The sequence below is a fragment of the Schistosoma haematobium genome, chromosome 4 (genome assembly GCF_000699445.3).
Source record: "Schistosoma haematobium chromosome 4, whole genome shotgun sequence".
Taxonomy (NCBI): domain Eukaryota; kingdom Metazoa; phylum Platyhelminthes; class Trematoda; order Strigeidida; family Schistosomatidae; genus Schistosoma; species Schistosoma haematobium.
Genome location: NC_067199.1, coordinates 1,250,626 through 1,265,059, shown reverse-complemented (window position 1 = coordinate 1,265,059; position 14,434 = coordinate 1,250,626). Strand labels below are relative to the sequence as shown.

At 37.8% G+C, this 14,434-nt stretch overlaps 1 protein-coding gene across 1 annotated transcript in view; it reads left to right on the top strand.

Annotated features, from left to right (window-relative positions):
• The first annotated feature begins 9,527 nt into the window (after positions 1 to 9,527).
• The window catches only part of CHEK2_2 (Checkpoint kinase 2), a 44,514-nt gene continuing 39,607 nt past the window's right edge, over positions 9,528 to 14,434 (top strand). The window contains exons 1-8 of the mRNA XM_035731079.2: positions 9,528 to 9,701; positions 9,746 to 9,870; positions 9,917 to 10,061; positions 10,098 to 10,185; positions 10,223 to 10,331; positions 10,369 to 10,422; positions 12,013 to 12,077; positions 13,588 to 13,687. Of these exons, the coding sequence (XP_035588502.2) occupies positions 9,581 to 9,701; positions 9,746 to 9,870; positions 9,917 to 10,061; positions 10,098 to 10,185; positions 10,223 to 10,331; positions 10,369 to 10,422; positions 12,013 to 12,077; positions 13,588 to 13,687 (807 nt within the window). The 5' untranslated portion in view covers positions 9,528 to 9,580. The remainder of the gene's footprint in view (positions 9,702 to 9,745; positions 9,871 to 9,916; positions 10,062 to 10,097; positions 10,186 to 10,222; positions 10,332 to 10,368; positions 10,423 to 12,012; positions 12,078 to 13,587; positions 13,688 to 14,434) is intronic.

Below are 14,434 nucleotides of genomic sequence, written 5' to 3'. Positions count from 1 at the left end.
GCAAGTTTGTGCAGCAGTCGAATCAGAAGATAAACATTGAATTGTCAGCGAGGTCCTCATCCAACAGCATGGGTGGAGTTTGGGGAAGAGTGATTAGGTCTATATCACGACTGTTATTGTTGATCACCAGAGAGCAGGTGAAGCAGGTCTCCTTGAAGCTTTGGATTAGTCTTTGTTGTTATTAATGTAGTTAGGTCGAGTAGGCGTACTGTTGTAAGTCCTACTCGTTCCTATGGTGTGATATGTTATATAATGAACCATGACCGTAGGCATCAAGGTAGCTTGTGTGGTATGGAGAGATTTTCGGGGCCGGTGTAAGATCCATTTCGAAGGTTTTCTGTGTGGGTGAAAATCCTTCCATGTATATACTTGTACTTTGTTCCTATTGATCCCCTTAGTTGTACGTTGTTGTATTTTGATTACATTTGAATTGCTAATACTTGTATTTTTTTATTATAGTTTTTGTTTTCTTACGCATTCACTAAGTTTGTGTTTCTTCCTGAACTTCATCTGTGTTGTTTTACTTGACACTTGTTCTTGGCGGTAGCCATATTGATTTGCTCCTCCTTTTGTGTGTGTTCTATCCAGTCAGGATAGAATAACGTTCATTTGTTTTGACTGGTAATTTTCCCTCATCTTCTATCAACTTCTTTATTTACTGTAATTTACTGTAATTTAGATTTGATTGATTGAACAATTATTGGTTGAATAGCCGGGTGGTAATATTTGTTTAGGTAACGATTTACATTTAAATTTATGATGAATTATAGAACCGCTATTTACCCAATTACTTGCTTTGATTTCGACGGGAAAGGGCGCGTGTCTAAAGTCCCCGGTCGGCTATTCTTCAACATCCAAACCGAAGTTTGGATTTTACACCGATCTCGTTTAACCATATCTTTTGTTCTTCAGTCTTCCCTGTTTGAACCTTTATTATATGATTTTGATTAAAGACTTATCTTTTGTTACCTAATTTTCAATTGCATGTTGCCGAATCACTGACAGTAGGGTCGTGTTTGACTAAGCTCAAGGCCACGTCGTGGTTCAGTGCGTGATTGTTAACTTCTTGATTGTCTGCTTGTGAGGATTGCTGGAATCCCTGCGGATAGATATTTGATCCCATCTTGTTGGTAATATTTGTATTGATTCTCAGGTATCAAACCCCTTAGTATTAACTGTGTCTTTCATTGTTGAGCGCGCTACTTTGCGTTAGGGAAACTTCTGACTGTATAGCACAGGCTGTACCGTTTGAGGTATTTTGTATTTTTGATGTAATTCGTTCTGCTTTCTTAATTAGAACCGTTTATATTGAGCACAGAGTTTGTGTTTTGATATAATATAATACGAGTATCTCAAAAACGCGTTGTGAGCTATACAGAGGAACGTGGTCTGGTCTAATCGAATAAATTTGGGTTTGTCAGTCCGTTGTTCCAACCGACTATTGGTCGTTCGGTCGCTACACACTCTCTGGACTTCACTATTTTCCACCATCCAAATCTACTTTTGTAGCATCAATTTTCAAACCACAAGATCATTTTTAGCTTTACTTTTGGCTTGCCTATTGTCAGGTGACGATTTGTACCTACATCAACTCTTACCAGATCTTCAACCGGTGAAACTGTTGTGGTTTTTACTGAGCTATAGAATCAGAACACAATAATTACCAGGCTGTGTAGAATGAAAATTGATTAGAAATTTGTGAATTTATCCGAATAGCACAGATTAGATAAACAGGACTCTGAAAACGTTTTAATCAATACCATGCAACCAATATCTTCATAAAACAGTCGTCTTACAATTTTCGCCTAACACAAATTTTCATCATTATTTATATAACGGATGCCTTTGGATCCTGGTATATTAAGCCCAACGCTTTCCCGAGACTGATCGAGATTCTCTAAAACTTCAGTAGTAGTCTTAAACAAGCTTTCCCAGCTGCCTTTCAACTGATTACTGAGAGGTACCAAAGAGCTTGGTTTTTGCTTCATCTTTGGGGATTGATTTACCAGTAAACTTCTGCACAAAACACGATACTTTAATTTGTTAAATTTAAAGCAATGGCCCCACAATACCCACAGGAGCCGGTCTACTAGAGATTGGCTTGTTACTTAGTGATACCTCCACCAAAATTAGCCACCAAGCGCATGTTGTAAGTGGTGATAGTCCCTCTTTCATTCATTATCTACTGAGTCATGCGATACGGTTATGGTTGGAAACCCCCGAAATAGGAGTTGTGGTATACCACAGACGTCGGAGTGCGATGTCTTTGTGAAAGACGGTCTATCAGAAAGATACCTAACGGGGAACTAAAGTGTGATATTTTCCTGATGTTTGGCGACCATAGTTCAGTGATTGTTGGTGATGAGGACGTGCCTGGCTTATATTTTCGTCTCGGGGTCCATGAAACTAAATCCTATGGGTTAAGATATAGATAAGTATTATGGCTTAACCTCAGGGTTAATCGAGGGCCATTCTGATATGAGAATTATTTAAACCATTTGGAGACCAGAGGGTTCTGACTGTTCACTTTCACAGGATATCAAACGGGAACTCGTATTACATAAAAAAGTAGATCAATCCGTTTGTTTGGGCCTTGATCTTATGTTCGCTAACCAAACAGCTCAAGTTCCTCAGTCATTCACCACATTTCCATTAGGACATGGTACTCATGCAAATGAATTAAACCCTTATTAGCATGGTTTTTTCTGCGGCGCTTGCTTACCACCTAGGCACATATTCATTCTTCTAACTCTAGGGTTAGTCGCTCAAATGATCCGACGACTCAATTATTTTCCTATGTATAACTTCATGTACATTTTAATCTTATTCATCTGGCTCGCTCGTTTGCTTGCTCTTCAGCAATAGCCTTTTCATTCTTGCTTCGTGTGCCTGTGATTTTGGTGACCTGTGTGTGGTAAAATAATAAACGTGATCAACGCTTCATATTCGCCTTCTGATTTACACACCGTTTGGAGTGGTACCTAGTAACGATTAACAGGACGAATAGTATACCAAGTTTAAGCATAGTAACGAATATCGACGACAAAGCCCTCTATGAGGCGTAGAAGGAGTAAAGAAGTAGGTAATACCGGTATAACTTAATTTTGATAGGAGGCAGTTTTGTGGTACTTTGTCAAAGGCCTGACTTAAGTCAATGAATGCTAAGTGTATGGATAGCGTTCAGTCATTTAGCATATGGACATTCACAGGCTATTAATAAGTTTGTGAGACATGAACTACTTGTTCTAAAACCATGCTGCTTTGCAGAAAGAACCTGGTTTTCGTCTGAATAACTAAACAGCACTTGATTAATAATTTCCACAATCTTAGCAACCGCACTGTTTAGGCTTATGGATCAATTTTTCTCAGGTTTTTGTCTTGTAACTCCTCGTGGGGCAGGACTCACTATGTTGTTCTTCCAGTCCCTTGGAAATCCATCTTGGGTTACAGATAGATTAAAATATATTCTCGAAAGTTTTGCAGCGAACTTTGGTAGTTCCTTTAGTAATCTAAGATGTATGTTATTGGGTCCCAGAGAATAGCTCATATAAAGTTTGTTTAACAGGCCAAAGACATCCGGTCCTTTATTGATCACAACATCGCGAGTGTGACGTGAGGGATTATATGAAGCGAAGGGAGAGGCACTTCTACGATATACACATTACGATGATGGCCTGAGAATACCCGAACCTTGTTGCAGTCGTTTTACACTGATGATGTTCCACTATCCTAACGTAGTGCAAGGAGGTCGCGTTAACTCTTTATCTTCTGGTTTACGTAAAAATATAGGCGTTTTCGCGAGTCGTACAAAATTCTTGACAAATTTTTTTTCATAGAATTTTTCAGAGTTGCATAATGCGGACGAACGGATATTTCTAGCTTCCTGATGTTAAGGTTTTGTCTCACCAGTACCTAGTAACATAAGTTTCTCCCACACTCTTCGTTTTCAGGTGTATGGTCCTGCCTAACGAACCATGATATGGAGTTTCCAGCATTCCTTGATATAATTCAGAGTAAATGTGATATTTAAATTTTATGCCTAAATTTATATGAATCTCCCTAGCCGTCTCCATAGAGGATTACGGATCAATCGTCTAATCTACTGAGGATTCTGTGATGCCGAATACATCCACCCTGGTAGAGGCTACTTATACACTTACTTTTGGTTGCTTTTTGAGCATGCTTCAGACGTTTGTGTAGCAGAACCAAAGAACATTCAAATAGCTTCGCCTTGAATCTAGAGCGGTTACTGCATCATACACTACAGAAGCCTTACAACCCGAAAATCTACAGTTCTGAGGTCATTTTGGACGGAATCTAATATTACATTTAGCTATTTATCAGACCACTATCTTTTCATACAGCCAACTAGCGACATGTCTTTTCGAGTAAAAAAATTCCTGATCTCTTTGGTTTATGATCGTTTCGTAGCATTAAATACCTTCTATTCAGAAATTTAAATACCACCTTAAACAGTCCGGCTTTGCTTTCTTTCAAGTCCATCGTTTGATTATCTATTCTAGGGTGTCCCCAGACATACCTTAAGGTGTTAGTTGCTCGAATATACCTTTTACTGACCCAATATCATGCTGAACTCCAGTTTCAGGCACAAAGGTTTAGCCTTTGTCGACTTTGTGGAAGATAAGTGATCTGCCACCATATCCGGCCTATGGCTTCTCAACTAAGATTGAAGAGTCTGGCTTTTCTTTCGTAATGTTAGACGGTGCTTAATTTTCTTTCGCTCCTAACTTCCTCAGTTTTTACTAGGGTTGCAATCGAAGTCGACTTACACCCAGTTTGAGATCCAGAAGAGACCTCGATGACTTGGTTGATCGAGTCTTGTTTTTCATTATTTTTCCTGCTGGAAATAGGTGTGGCCCTACTGTTGGTTTTGGCAGGTGGCAATAGACTTTGAGGACTAGGCAGAGAGGAAACCTTCTCTACCACCCTCTTGCTTGAGTTTTCGTTTCTGCCAGGCCTCTTCGAAGGTGGTCCTTCACCGTTCAGCCCACGTAAGTCAATCATATTTACACTGTATCTAAAGAGCAAGTATCATCTAAATAATCTTCTGAGAGCCAGTGAAATCTCATTTAGCTGTGGGCTTTTGCTTGTTTTCACTAATTTGATAACTTCTGATAATCCGCTCGCTGCACCCAAAAGTGCTACTGGCATAACCACATAAATATGGATGTACTACAACTTTTAGAAGTTGCAGTTGTTAGGTTAATTCACACTCCTTGGTATCAGCCTTTGCATTTATCAGACTATATACCACCGTTCATCGGGTATCGATAAGTCAGGCATTGACAGTTAACTTTTTTGCTCTGCCTAGCCATCACTCAAATATTTTCAGACAATTTGGGGGAAAAGCAAAAAGCGACGAAAGCTTATAACTAAAAAGTTGGGTAAGAAGCAAAGGTGAACCAGGTACCGTTAGGTTTGGGATTTGAGATCATTCATGAAACTGTTATACTGGAAAGAGTGCAAATACAAATCGAAACCTTTGTGAAAGGCTCAAATGGTTCAAATGGTTTTAGATGGAGTAAAAGCTTTCGTTTAACGGGCTTCCTTATCTAGTAGCTGCAGATTACCAATGCCTCCAGGCAGGAACTAAGGTATATTATCGATAAAAGAGGAAAAAAACTTAAATCCTAGCGAGAAAATATCCTTAGTCTCTAAGAACACGTCAGTTTTTCTCTTAAAGGATTCCTGGGAAGTCGCTTAGACTATCTCAGCCGGCAGAGAATCTTAGCATTTGACTACTCTTAAGGAGTAAAAGGTGTATCTACAGTTCGTCCTTCTGTATTATGTCTCCAATTTCCGGGTGTTACTCCTAAAGTTTGTGTTGGGACTAAGCTTAAGTAGGTAGTTAAGTGGACGTCCAGACGTATTTAGGATTCTGCAAGCCATTAGAAAGTCACATTTACAACGCCTTTACTACAATAGGTGAAGGTTCTGTGATTGGAGACTCTCATTATGAAACTTGAATTTGAGTCCCCGAACTGATTTTGTGGCTCGCCGTCTTATACTTTCCAGAGTGTCTATGTCCATTTGAAATGAGGGAGGATGGACTATGTCTCCATACTCTAAATGGGGACCAATGAAACCTTAAACCTTCCCCTTGCGATAAAGAACGGTTGTCTATCTGTCCACTGCAGTCAGTAGGTTGGTTATACAAGAGTGACTTTTTGTGAAGGTTCACTGCGTCGACCTCCTTTGAAAATTGGCGCGATGTAAGCCAGCTTCCGAATTTTCGGTAATATGCCTCAGCCTGGCAAATGTGAGAACATCACTCTAGGCGGTGTTTCCAAGATTGAAGCTGCTTCCCTCAGTATAGCAGAACGAACCATATCCGAATCGGATGAAGTATCTTTGTTTAGGTTCTGTAGTTTCCGGTACACCAAGTCAGCGTTCAGGTTCACTTCGACAAGTCCTGTGAAGTTGTAGATGAGGCTTTTGCCAATACAATTAGTGTGGATCTATTGAAATGTCTGAGAGTACTGTTTAGCCAGAAGATTAGTAGTGCCGCCGTAGTTGTTGATCGGGTCTTTAGGACCTAGCAACTGGGAAACTCAATTTTGGCTTGTCGAATAGAGGCTGCATAACTGAATAAGTTTTACTGATTGGAGACAAACTCGTAGACAGGCTTTATTTGGTACTGAAACCTGTTTTTTCTTATTGTGTTTGTACATATGTCCCTCATTTGTTTGTATTGCATGTTTGCGCCGTTGTTACCAGCTCGTCTGTATTCCGCTCAGTAGTGTCTTTTCTGGCTTGGTAAAGAAAGAGTGCGGTTCTTGATGACTATAGGTTGCTTGTAGATTTTGAGGAGCAATCTGCCACATCATCTAAAGTTAGTACATACATGGTGAAAAACTTAGAATTGATGCGTGACAACTCATAAACACTATGAAAATTGACTAAGTGACAAGATATCCCTGGATAGGCCGCGATATTCGACGTTTACTAAGACAAAGGAAGAAAGGTTTGAATGTTACCATCTGCCTTGGCACGGCAAGTATCATGGAACCCTACAGGTCGGTAGAAATTAAGTGCATAATTAAACTCTGGCAATCTCAGAGAAACGTGTAATGCAGTTGGCACAATCTACACTCAAGAAGCCTGAGAGACTATTCTCATACACAAGTTACAGGAAAAGGATGCCGCGTTGGATTCTGAACCCAATTATGAAAGGGAAAGGATCTGAAATGGTAGATGACGATCAGAATAAAGCAGAGTCTATGGAAAACTATTTTGGGCCAGTTTTTACTTAGGTGTCTCTTCTAGATGAAGAACTAAACCCAAATACAAAGTCAACAGACCGTCTGCTAACTGTAAAATTTAATCGAGACCATGTACTTGAGGCTCTTAGCACTTTAGAAATGAAAAAATCAACAGGCCCGGATGAACTGCACTCCCAAATCCTGAAACAAATCGTACAATATATTGGAGTCCCACTAACTGTGATATTCAACATATCACTTGAACAAGGTGTATTACCTACCAACTAGAAAGACGCAATCGTCACTCTCATACATAAAACCTGACAAAGGCAACTCACATCGAATTACAGACCTGTCGGCTTTACCAGCGTAGTAGACAAAATACTGGAAAAAATATTCGAAAAAACCATTATGACACCTGTGGAAATAAACAACTTGTCAAACAGCGAATAACGTAGTTTCAGAAAGGATTTATCTTGCACAAAAATCCTCCTTACAGCAAAAACCAATTGGTAGAAGCTGCAGACAACAAAAAACCAGTGTGTGTTATCTACATAGACTTCAGCAAAGCATTCGAGAAGGTGCCAACGAATAGACTGCTATTGAAGTTAGAAAATTTTAGCATTGCCGGACCTCTCTTAAAATGGTTTAAGGATTTCCTAGTAGGTCATAGACAAAAAGTAAGAGTAAATTCAAAGCGCTCCACCTGGAGACCAGTAGTTAGTGCAGTACCTCAAAGTTCTGTCCTAGATGCTTCACTTTTTATACTGTATGTAAATTGTCTCAAGTATAGCTGAGTCCCCAATGTTACTATATGCTGACGATGTAAAAATCTGGCGAGAAATAACTGGGGACACATACACGCCCACTTCAAGCAGACTTAAGGATTGTGATTAACGAATAACGTAGGCCATAGGCCTTATTTCCTTATCACACAAATCTGAATCTTCAGATTCAGATTTGCGTAGCAAGGACAGAAGGCCTACGGCCTTTGTTATACCTTTTCTAGTATGCTTCTGTGAGTGTCCAGTCTTCTCTTGAAAGAGTCAATTGAAGGTGCGGACACCACTGCTTCAGGCAGCAGTTTCCAAGTATTGATGACTCGGTGTGAAAACCGGTATGCCACGGGTATTTTGTTCGTCCTTGGCTTTTCTACTCGCCTGCTTTGTCCTCTGAGGTGTCCCGATCTAGTGGGAAGAAAGAGAGATAATAATTTAGGTTCAAGATCATTTCTCAGTATTCTGTACATCAAGATTAGATCTCCTCTTAGTCTGCGATAGGACAGAGTAAAGAGGTTCAGTTTTTCAAGCCGCTCTTTATATGATAAACCCCAGAGTTCCGGAATTGCACGCGTAGCTTCCCTCTGTACTTTTTCTAGTATGTCCGAGTCACCTTTTAAACAGGGGCTTGCAGCCTGAACGCAGTTCTCTAACTTAGTTCTCACTAAGGATGTGTATACTGTGGTGAACATGGTAGTATCAAACTTAGTGAATGTCCTTTTTAAAGCCCAGAGGGTTCGAAACCGCTTAACTGCGACCTCCCGGCAATGGGCCGTCGTCTTAAGATCATCGCTCACTGTCACCCCTAGGTCCTTATGAGACCGGACTGCGGGTAATGATACATCCCCTATGTTGTACGTATTAACCTTTGAATCCCCCAAGTGCATGTAGACACACTTTTCCGAGTTGATAAGCATCAGCCACTCTTTAGACCAGTTTATCATATTATTCAAGTCCGCCTGAAGAGTAAATGCGTCTTTGTCTCCAGTTATTACTCGCCAAATGTTTACATCGTCAGCGTATAATAACATTGGAGACTGTACTATACTTGTAAGAACATTAACGTACATTATAAAAAGTAAAGGACCTAGGATGGAACCTTGGGGTACTCCACTAAGTACTGGTTTCCAGATGGAGCACTTGGAATTTATTCTTACTTTTTGCCTACGAACTGCTAGGAAATCCTTAATCCATTTTAAAAGAGGTCCGGCAATACCAAGGTTTGCCAACTTCAATAGCAGTCTATTAGTTGGCACCTTGTCAAAAGCCTTACTGAAGTCTATGTAGACAACATCAACTGAGTTTCCGTTGTCTAGCGCATTAATCCAGAACACCCTAGCTATAAGGAGGTTCGTTGTACAGGATCTTTCCTAGAGAATAATTATGGAGAGAAGTACACTCTCATATTCGAGAAATACATCTAACAGATAAAATTTATATCTAGAGAAAGACCTATTACTTAATTTCTTACTGATAAAGCCTGTGTTAGTACTTAGTGCTAATGCGTGTAATAGCCACATGTAGTACAAAGGCGCGGGAGTTAATGAGTGGGTGTACATTCAATTAAGAACTGAAGTTATGGCTGACCTTCCTCCTACGCAGGATATTGATGAAACACATGATTACATATCACAAAAAATCGACTCCTCCATAGTTTGGGGGAGATTGCTTCCCTTAGATAGCAGGTTCCCTTCAATTGGTTTGGTGGCTTTCAATAACATTGGCCCTTATCAATATCGTTAGATTTGATCAATGAGTCTTATACATTCGGTCGTGGTGATGACTGCTCCTTCAGATTTGTTCTCGATATGTTTGACGGTTCATCACAGTTCACAACAGTTAGTAAACTCCACTTCAAAATAGTTTTGGTATATAAACTATGTTCTTTACGTCCACTAAGTAATTCATTTACAGGAATCAACGAGTAACAGTCCTCTGGTTTTTATACATGATCTTAGCAGCAATGGAACTTTTGTCAATGGGTCAAAAATTGGACGTGGCAAGAAGCAACCGTTAAATAACAACGATGAAATCTCAGTATCTCTAAAAAATTTAAAATGTTTGATCGTATTTTAACTTACCACTTCACTCTTAGGCTTTATATTTTCTGAATCCAGTTCCGCTCGTGCTCTCTATCCAGCTGAAGTGACAGATAAATATACTGTTTCAAAGCATATCGGACGGTTTGTGTACATTGTATTTGTATATCAACTATAACAGAGGTGCCTATGGGGAAGTTAGGTTGATCTTTGATAAGGAATATTGTGAAAAATACGCAATGAAAATAGTGCAGAAGAAACACTTTTCCTTAGCTTCAAAATTTGGCAAGGTATATTTCCTGATTTATATTTTCTTTTGAAAAATAGCCTTCCACTAGTTCAATCGCTTCTGAAGTGGATATATTAACTCGTTTAAATCACGTAAGTCTGGTGGACTTGGTTTTATAACGTGTTATTTACAACCTTTCCAAAGTTTACTCATAGTTCAAAATTTTTACAATATGCTCATGTATAACCTCATTCATTTATATATGCCATTGGTTGACTAGCTTTAGTAACAGTAATAATAGTCTGTCTCCGGGTTTTCCTTGATGTCTAAGTATTTTTCCTAGCCAGTTATCATTACTAACTTTACATACAAATACAAACCTTTCACACCAGTCTGCCACTGATTTGTTAATCCAAATAACAGTAGTGCTATGTACATTTACTGCTCTCAGCCTTGTGGGATAATGCTTATTAGCTAACATTGTGGTTGTTGGACACTTGTTTAGTTGCTACCTACATATATGCAACTGCATAAATATTTATCCTAGTTTTCGTCATTGAAAGTCAAGTTTGTGGATGATTAATCCATTTAATTTAATGATACAGGATATGGATCAATAGTTTATCAGTGTCTTCTAATTTGATGACGTTAATTGGATCTAGCTATTTGGACAAGTTAACCTCAATGATATTGAAGTCAAATACGGATTAAAATTCGTATTATTAATTACCTGAATACTTAAGTACTGTTTGTTCTTAGCATAAGCTTAATCTTTCAACCAAGTATCCAGACAAGTAAAAACATCTGCGTTATTAAAAAGTCATAGGATTATTACTGTACCCTAAAACGATTCCTGTTACGAAAGACCGATACTTTGAAACTAAAACCTCAATTTATTTAATCCAGACTGGTCAATAACAATCTGTCAGAAAATCTTACGCATTTAATGTTGGACGCTACTTCAAGTTACTTGTGGAATGCACATTTGATTTTGAATCTTGCCCCAAAAGTTAGATCTGTAAAGCCCCTGGTCTTCGATAGTGTTGAACAAACCATCTACATGATAGTGTGAAATGCTAAACTTGGCTTTGAATAGGTTTATATGTACTTCTTGTGAAATATCCCGGTAATTAACGAGTCGTATTATTAGTGTAACGTACACCCATTAAAATCACACTTGTACCAAGTAATACATTGAATTTTCGTTTTTCTTTATTGCAAGTCATATTTTTACTATCTCATGGTTTAAAGGCATGATTTTATTTACATCTTGAATATATTGCAATAGTCGAGAAGGGTATACAACTTTCCAGAGTTATAAGTTATTTCATCTTCTAACAGTTAGATATGTATTTGACATTTACACTGAAATTGTCAGATTCTTCGCGATGTTTAAAATATTCTTCAGGTTTCATTTCGGCCTGGATTTACTGATTGACCAAAGATACATAAAATCAGTCTAATTATGTAAACGTATCAAAATAGAATGTAGGTAAAGCATAGCTGTGGCGCATATATATCTGTGTTTCTTTGTACTAATATTTATGTGTTCAAATATATAATAGGTAAAAGGCATAATATCGGTATATGTACTCTAATACTGTATGGTTGATATACATTCAACTATATTCTGTTCCTAATCTTTTTGCTCAACAGGAAAATTTTGATTGTAAATATACTTTTTTCTCTACTCCAATTTTTCCCGTTAATCTGTTCTTATTAACATTTACTCTTATTCGTAGCCATGTATCATTCAAATCTACGATGTTATAGATACGACAGAAGCGATGTACATGGTTCTTGAGCTGTAAGCAGATCGGTTGTCAAACTCATTTTACATTTCAGTGTTGAAGGTGGTGAACTCTTTAATCGTATTGTCGACCTTGGTCAATTAAATGAATCTGATTCCAAGTTTTTATTTCTTCAAATGGTTATAGCCGTGAAGGTAACCAGTTAATTATATGTACACTCCTGGTGGTATCTTGACGATCTAATTTTGTTTAATTAAATTAAAAATAAAAGGTTTAATGAATGACCAATGTGCAAACTGAAACTGTTTTAGTTTAAGAATGAACTTGAAGTGCTATCACCTCTAATGACAGTTAACGATGTGCATATCTTATATTTTGATAGTTATTTGGCTTAGTTCATTTACTGATAATATTTTCATTCACCTCATCTAAGTCACACAAATCCTATTAAAACGGCACCAAAAATAGTATACGTTACACAATATATGTATGCGAGCCGCATTACTACCCAAGCACAACCAGGTGGTTTTCTTGGGAAATCACTCCCCAAGCCTTTAATCTCAAAGTCTAACCCAAAAAGCAGTTAAGCAATATCACCTATGATAAAAGGGATATATATGTAACAATCTAGTTACTGAATAATGATACAGTAAAACAATAATTCGATAAAATCAGTTCCAACGTTTACAACATTTATCCCGTCATAACAATATCGTCGCTCAGTACGCTATTTGTTCTCCCATGATCCTGGATTCCATCCTCGCCGTTGGTTTGGAATCGGTGTTTTACTCCTCACCTAGACGAATTTTGCTTATCCACCAACCCAGTTTAGTTGCATAATATCCCGGTAATTAACGAGTCGTATTATTAGTGTAACGTACACCCATTAAAATCACACTTGTACCAAGTAATACATTGAATTTTCGTTTTTCTTTATTGCAAGTCATATTTTTACTATCTCATGGTTTAAAGGCATGATTTTATTTACATCTTGAATATATTGCAATAGTCGAGAAGGGTATACAACTTTCCAGAGTTATAAGTTATTTCATCTTCTAACAGTTAGATATGTATTTGACATTTACACTGAAATTGTCAGATTCTTCGCGATGTTTAAAATATTCTTCAGGTTTCATTTCGGCCTGGATTTACTGATTGACCAAAGATACATAAAATCAGTCTAATTATGTAAACGTATCAAAATAGAATGTAGGTAAAGCATAGCTGTGGCGCATATATATCTGTGTTTCTTTGTACTAATATTTATGTGTTCAAATATATAATAGGTAAAAGGCATAATATCGGTATATGTACTCTAATACTGTATGGTTGATATACATTCAACTATATTCTGTTCCTAATCTTTTTGCTCAACAGGAAAATTTTGATTGTAAATATACTTTTTTCTCTACTCCAATTTTTCCCGTTAATCTGTTCTTATTAACATTTACTCTTATTCGTAGCCATGTATCATTCAAATCTACGATGTTATAGATACGACAGAAGCGATGTACATGGTTCTTGAGCTGTAAGCAGATCGGTTGTCAAACTCATTTTACATTTCAGTGTTGAAGGTGGTGAACTCTTTAATCGTATTGTCGACCTTGGTCAATTAAATGAATCTGATTCCAAGTTTTTATTTCTTCAAATGGTTATAGCCGTGAAGGTAACCAGTTAATTATATGTACACTCCTGGTGGTATCTTGACGATCTAATTTTGTTTAATTAAATTAAAAATAAAAGGTTTAATGAATGACCAATGTGCAAACTGAAACTGTTTTAGTTTAAGAATGAACTTGAAGTGCTATCACCTCTAATGACAGTTAACGATGTGCATATCTTATATTTTGATAGTTATTTGGCTTAGTTCATTTACTGATAATATTTTCATTCACCTCATCTAAGTCACACAAATCCTATTAAAACGGCACCAAAAATAGTATACGTTACACAATATATGTATGCGAGCCGCATTACTACCCAAGCACAACCAGGTGGTTTTCTTGGGAAATCACTCCCCAAGCCTTTAATCTCAAAGTCTAACCCAAAAAGCAGTTAAGCAATATCACCTATGATAAAAGGGATATATATGTAACAATCTAGTTACTGAATAATGATACAGTAAAACAATAATTCGATAAAATCAGTTCCAACGTTTACAACATTTATCCCGTCATAACAATATCGTCGCTCAGTACGCTATTTGTTCTCCCATGATCCTGGATTCCATCCTCGCCGTTGGTTTGGAATCGGTGTTTTACTCCTCACCTAGACGAATTTTGCTTATCCACCAACCCAGTTTAGTTGCATAATGTTCTCTTTTCATCCTCTCGTTTCTAAAATCAGCATTCCCCTCCCCTCAAGAAAGCAATGCATAGGGATTCTTTGGGAGATACCATAGAATAATGATCGT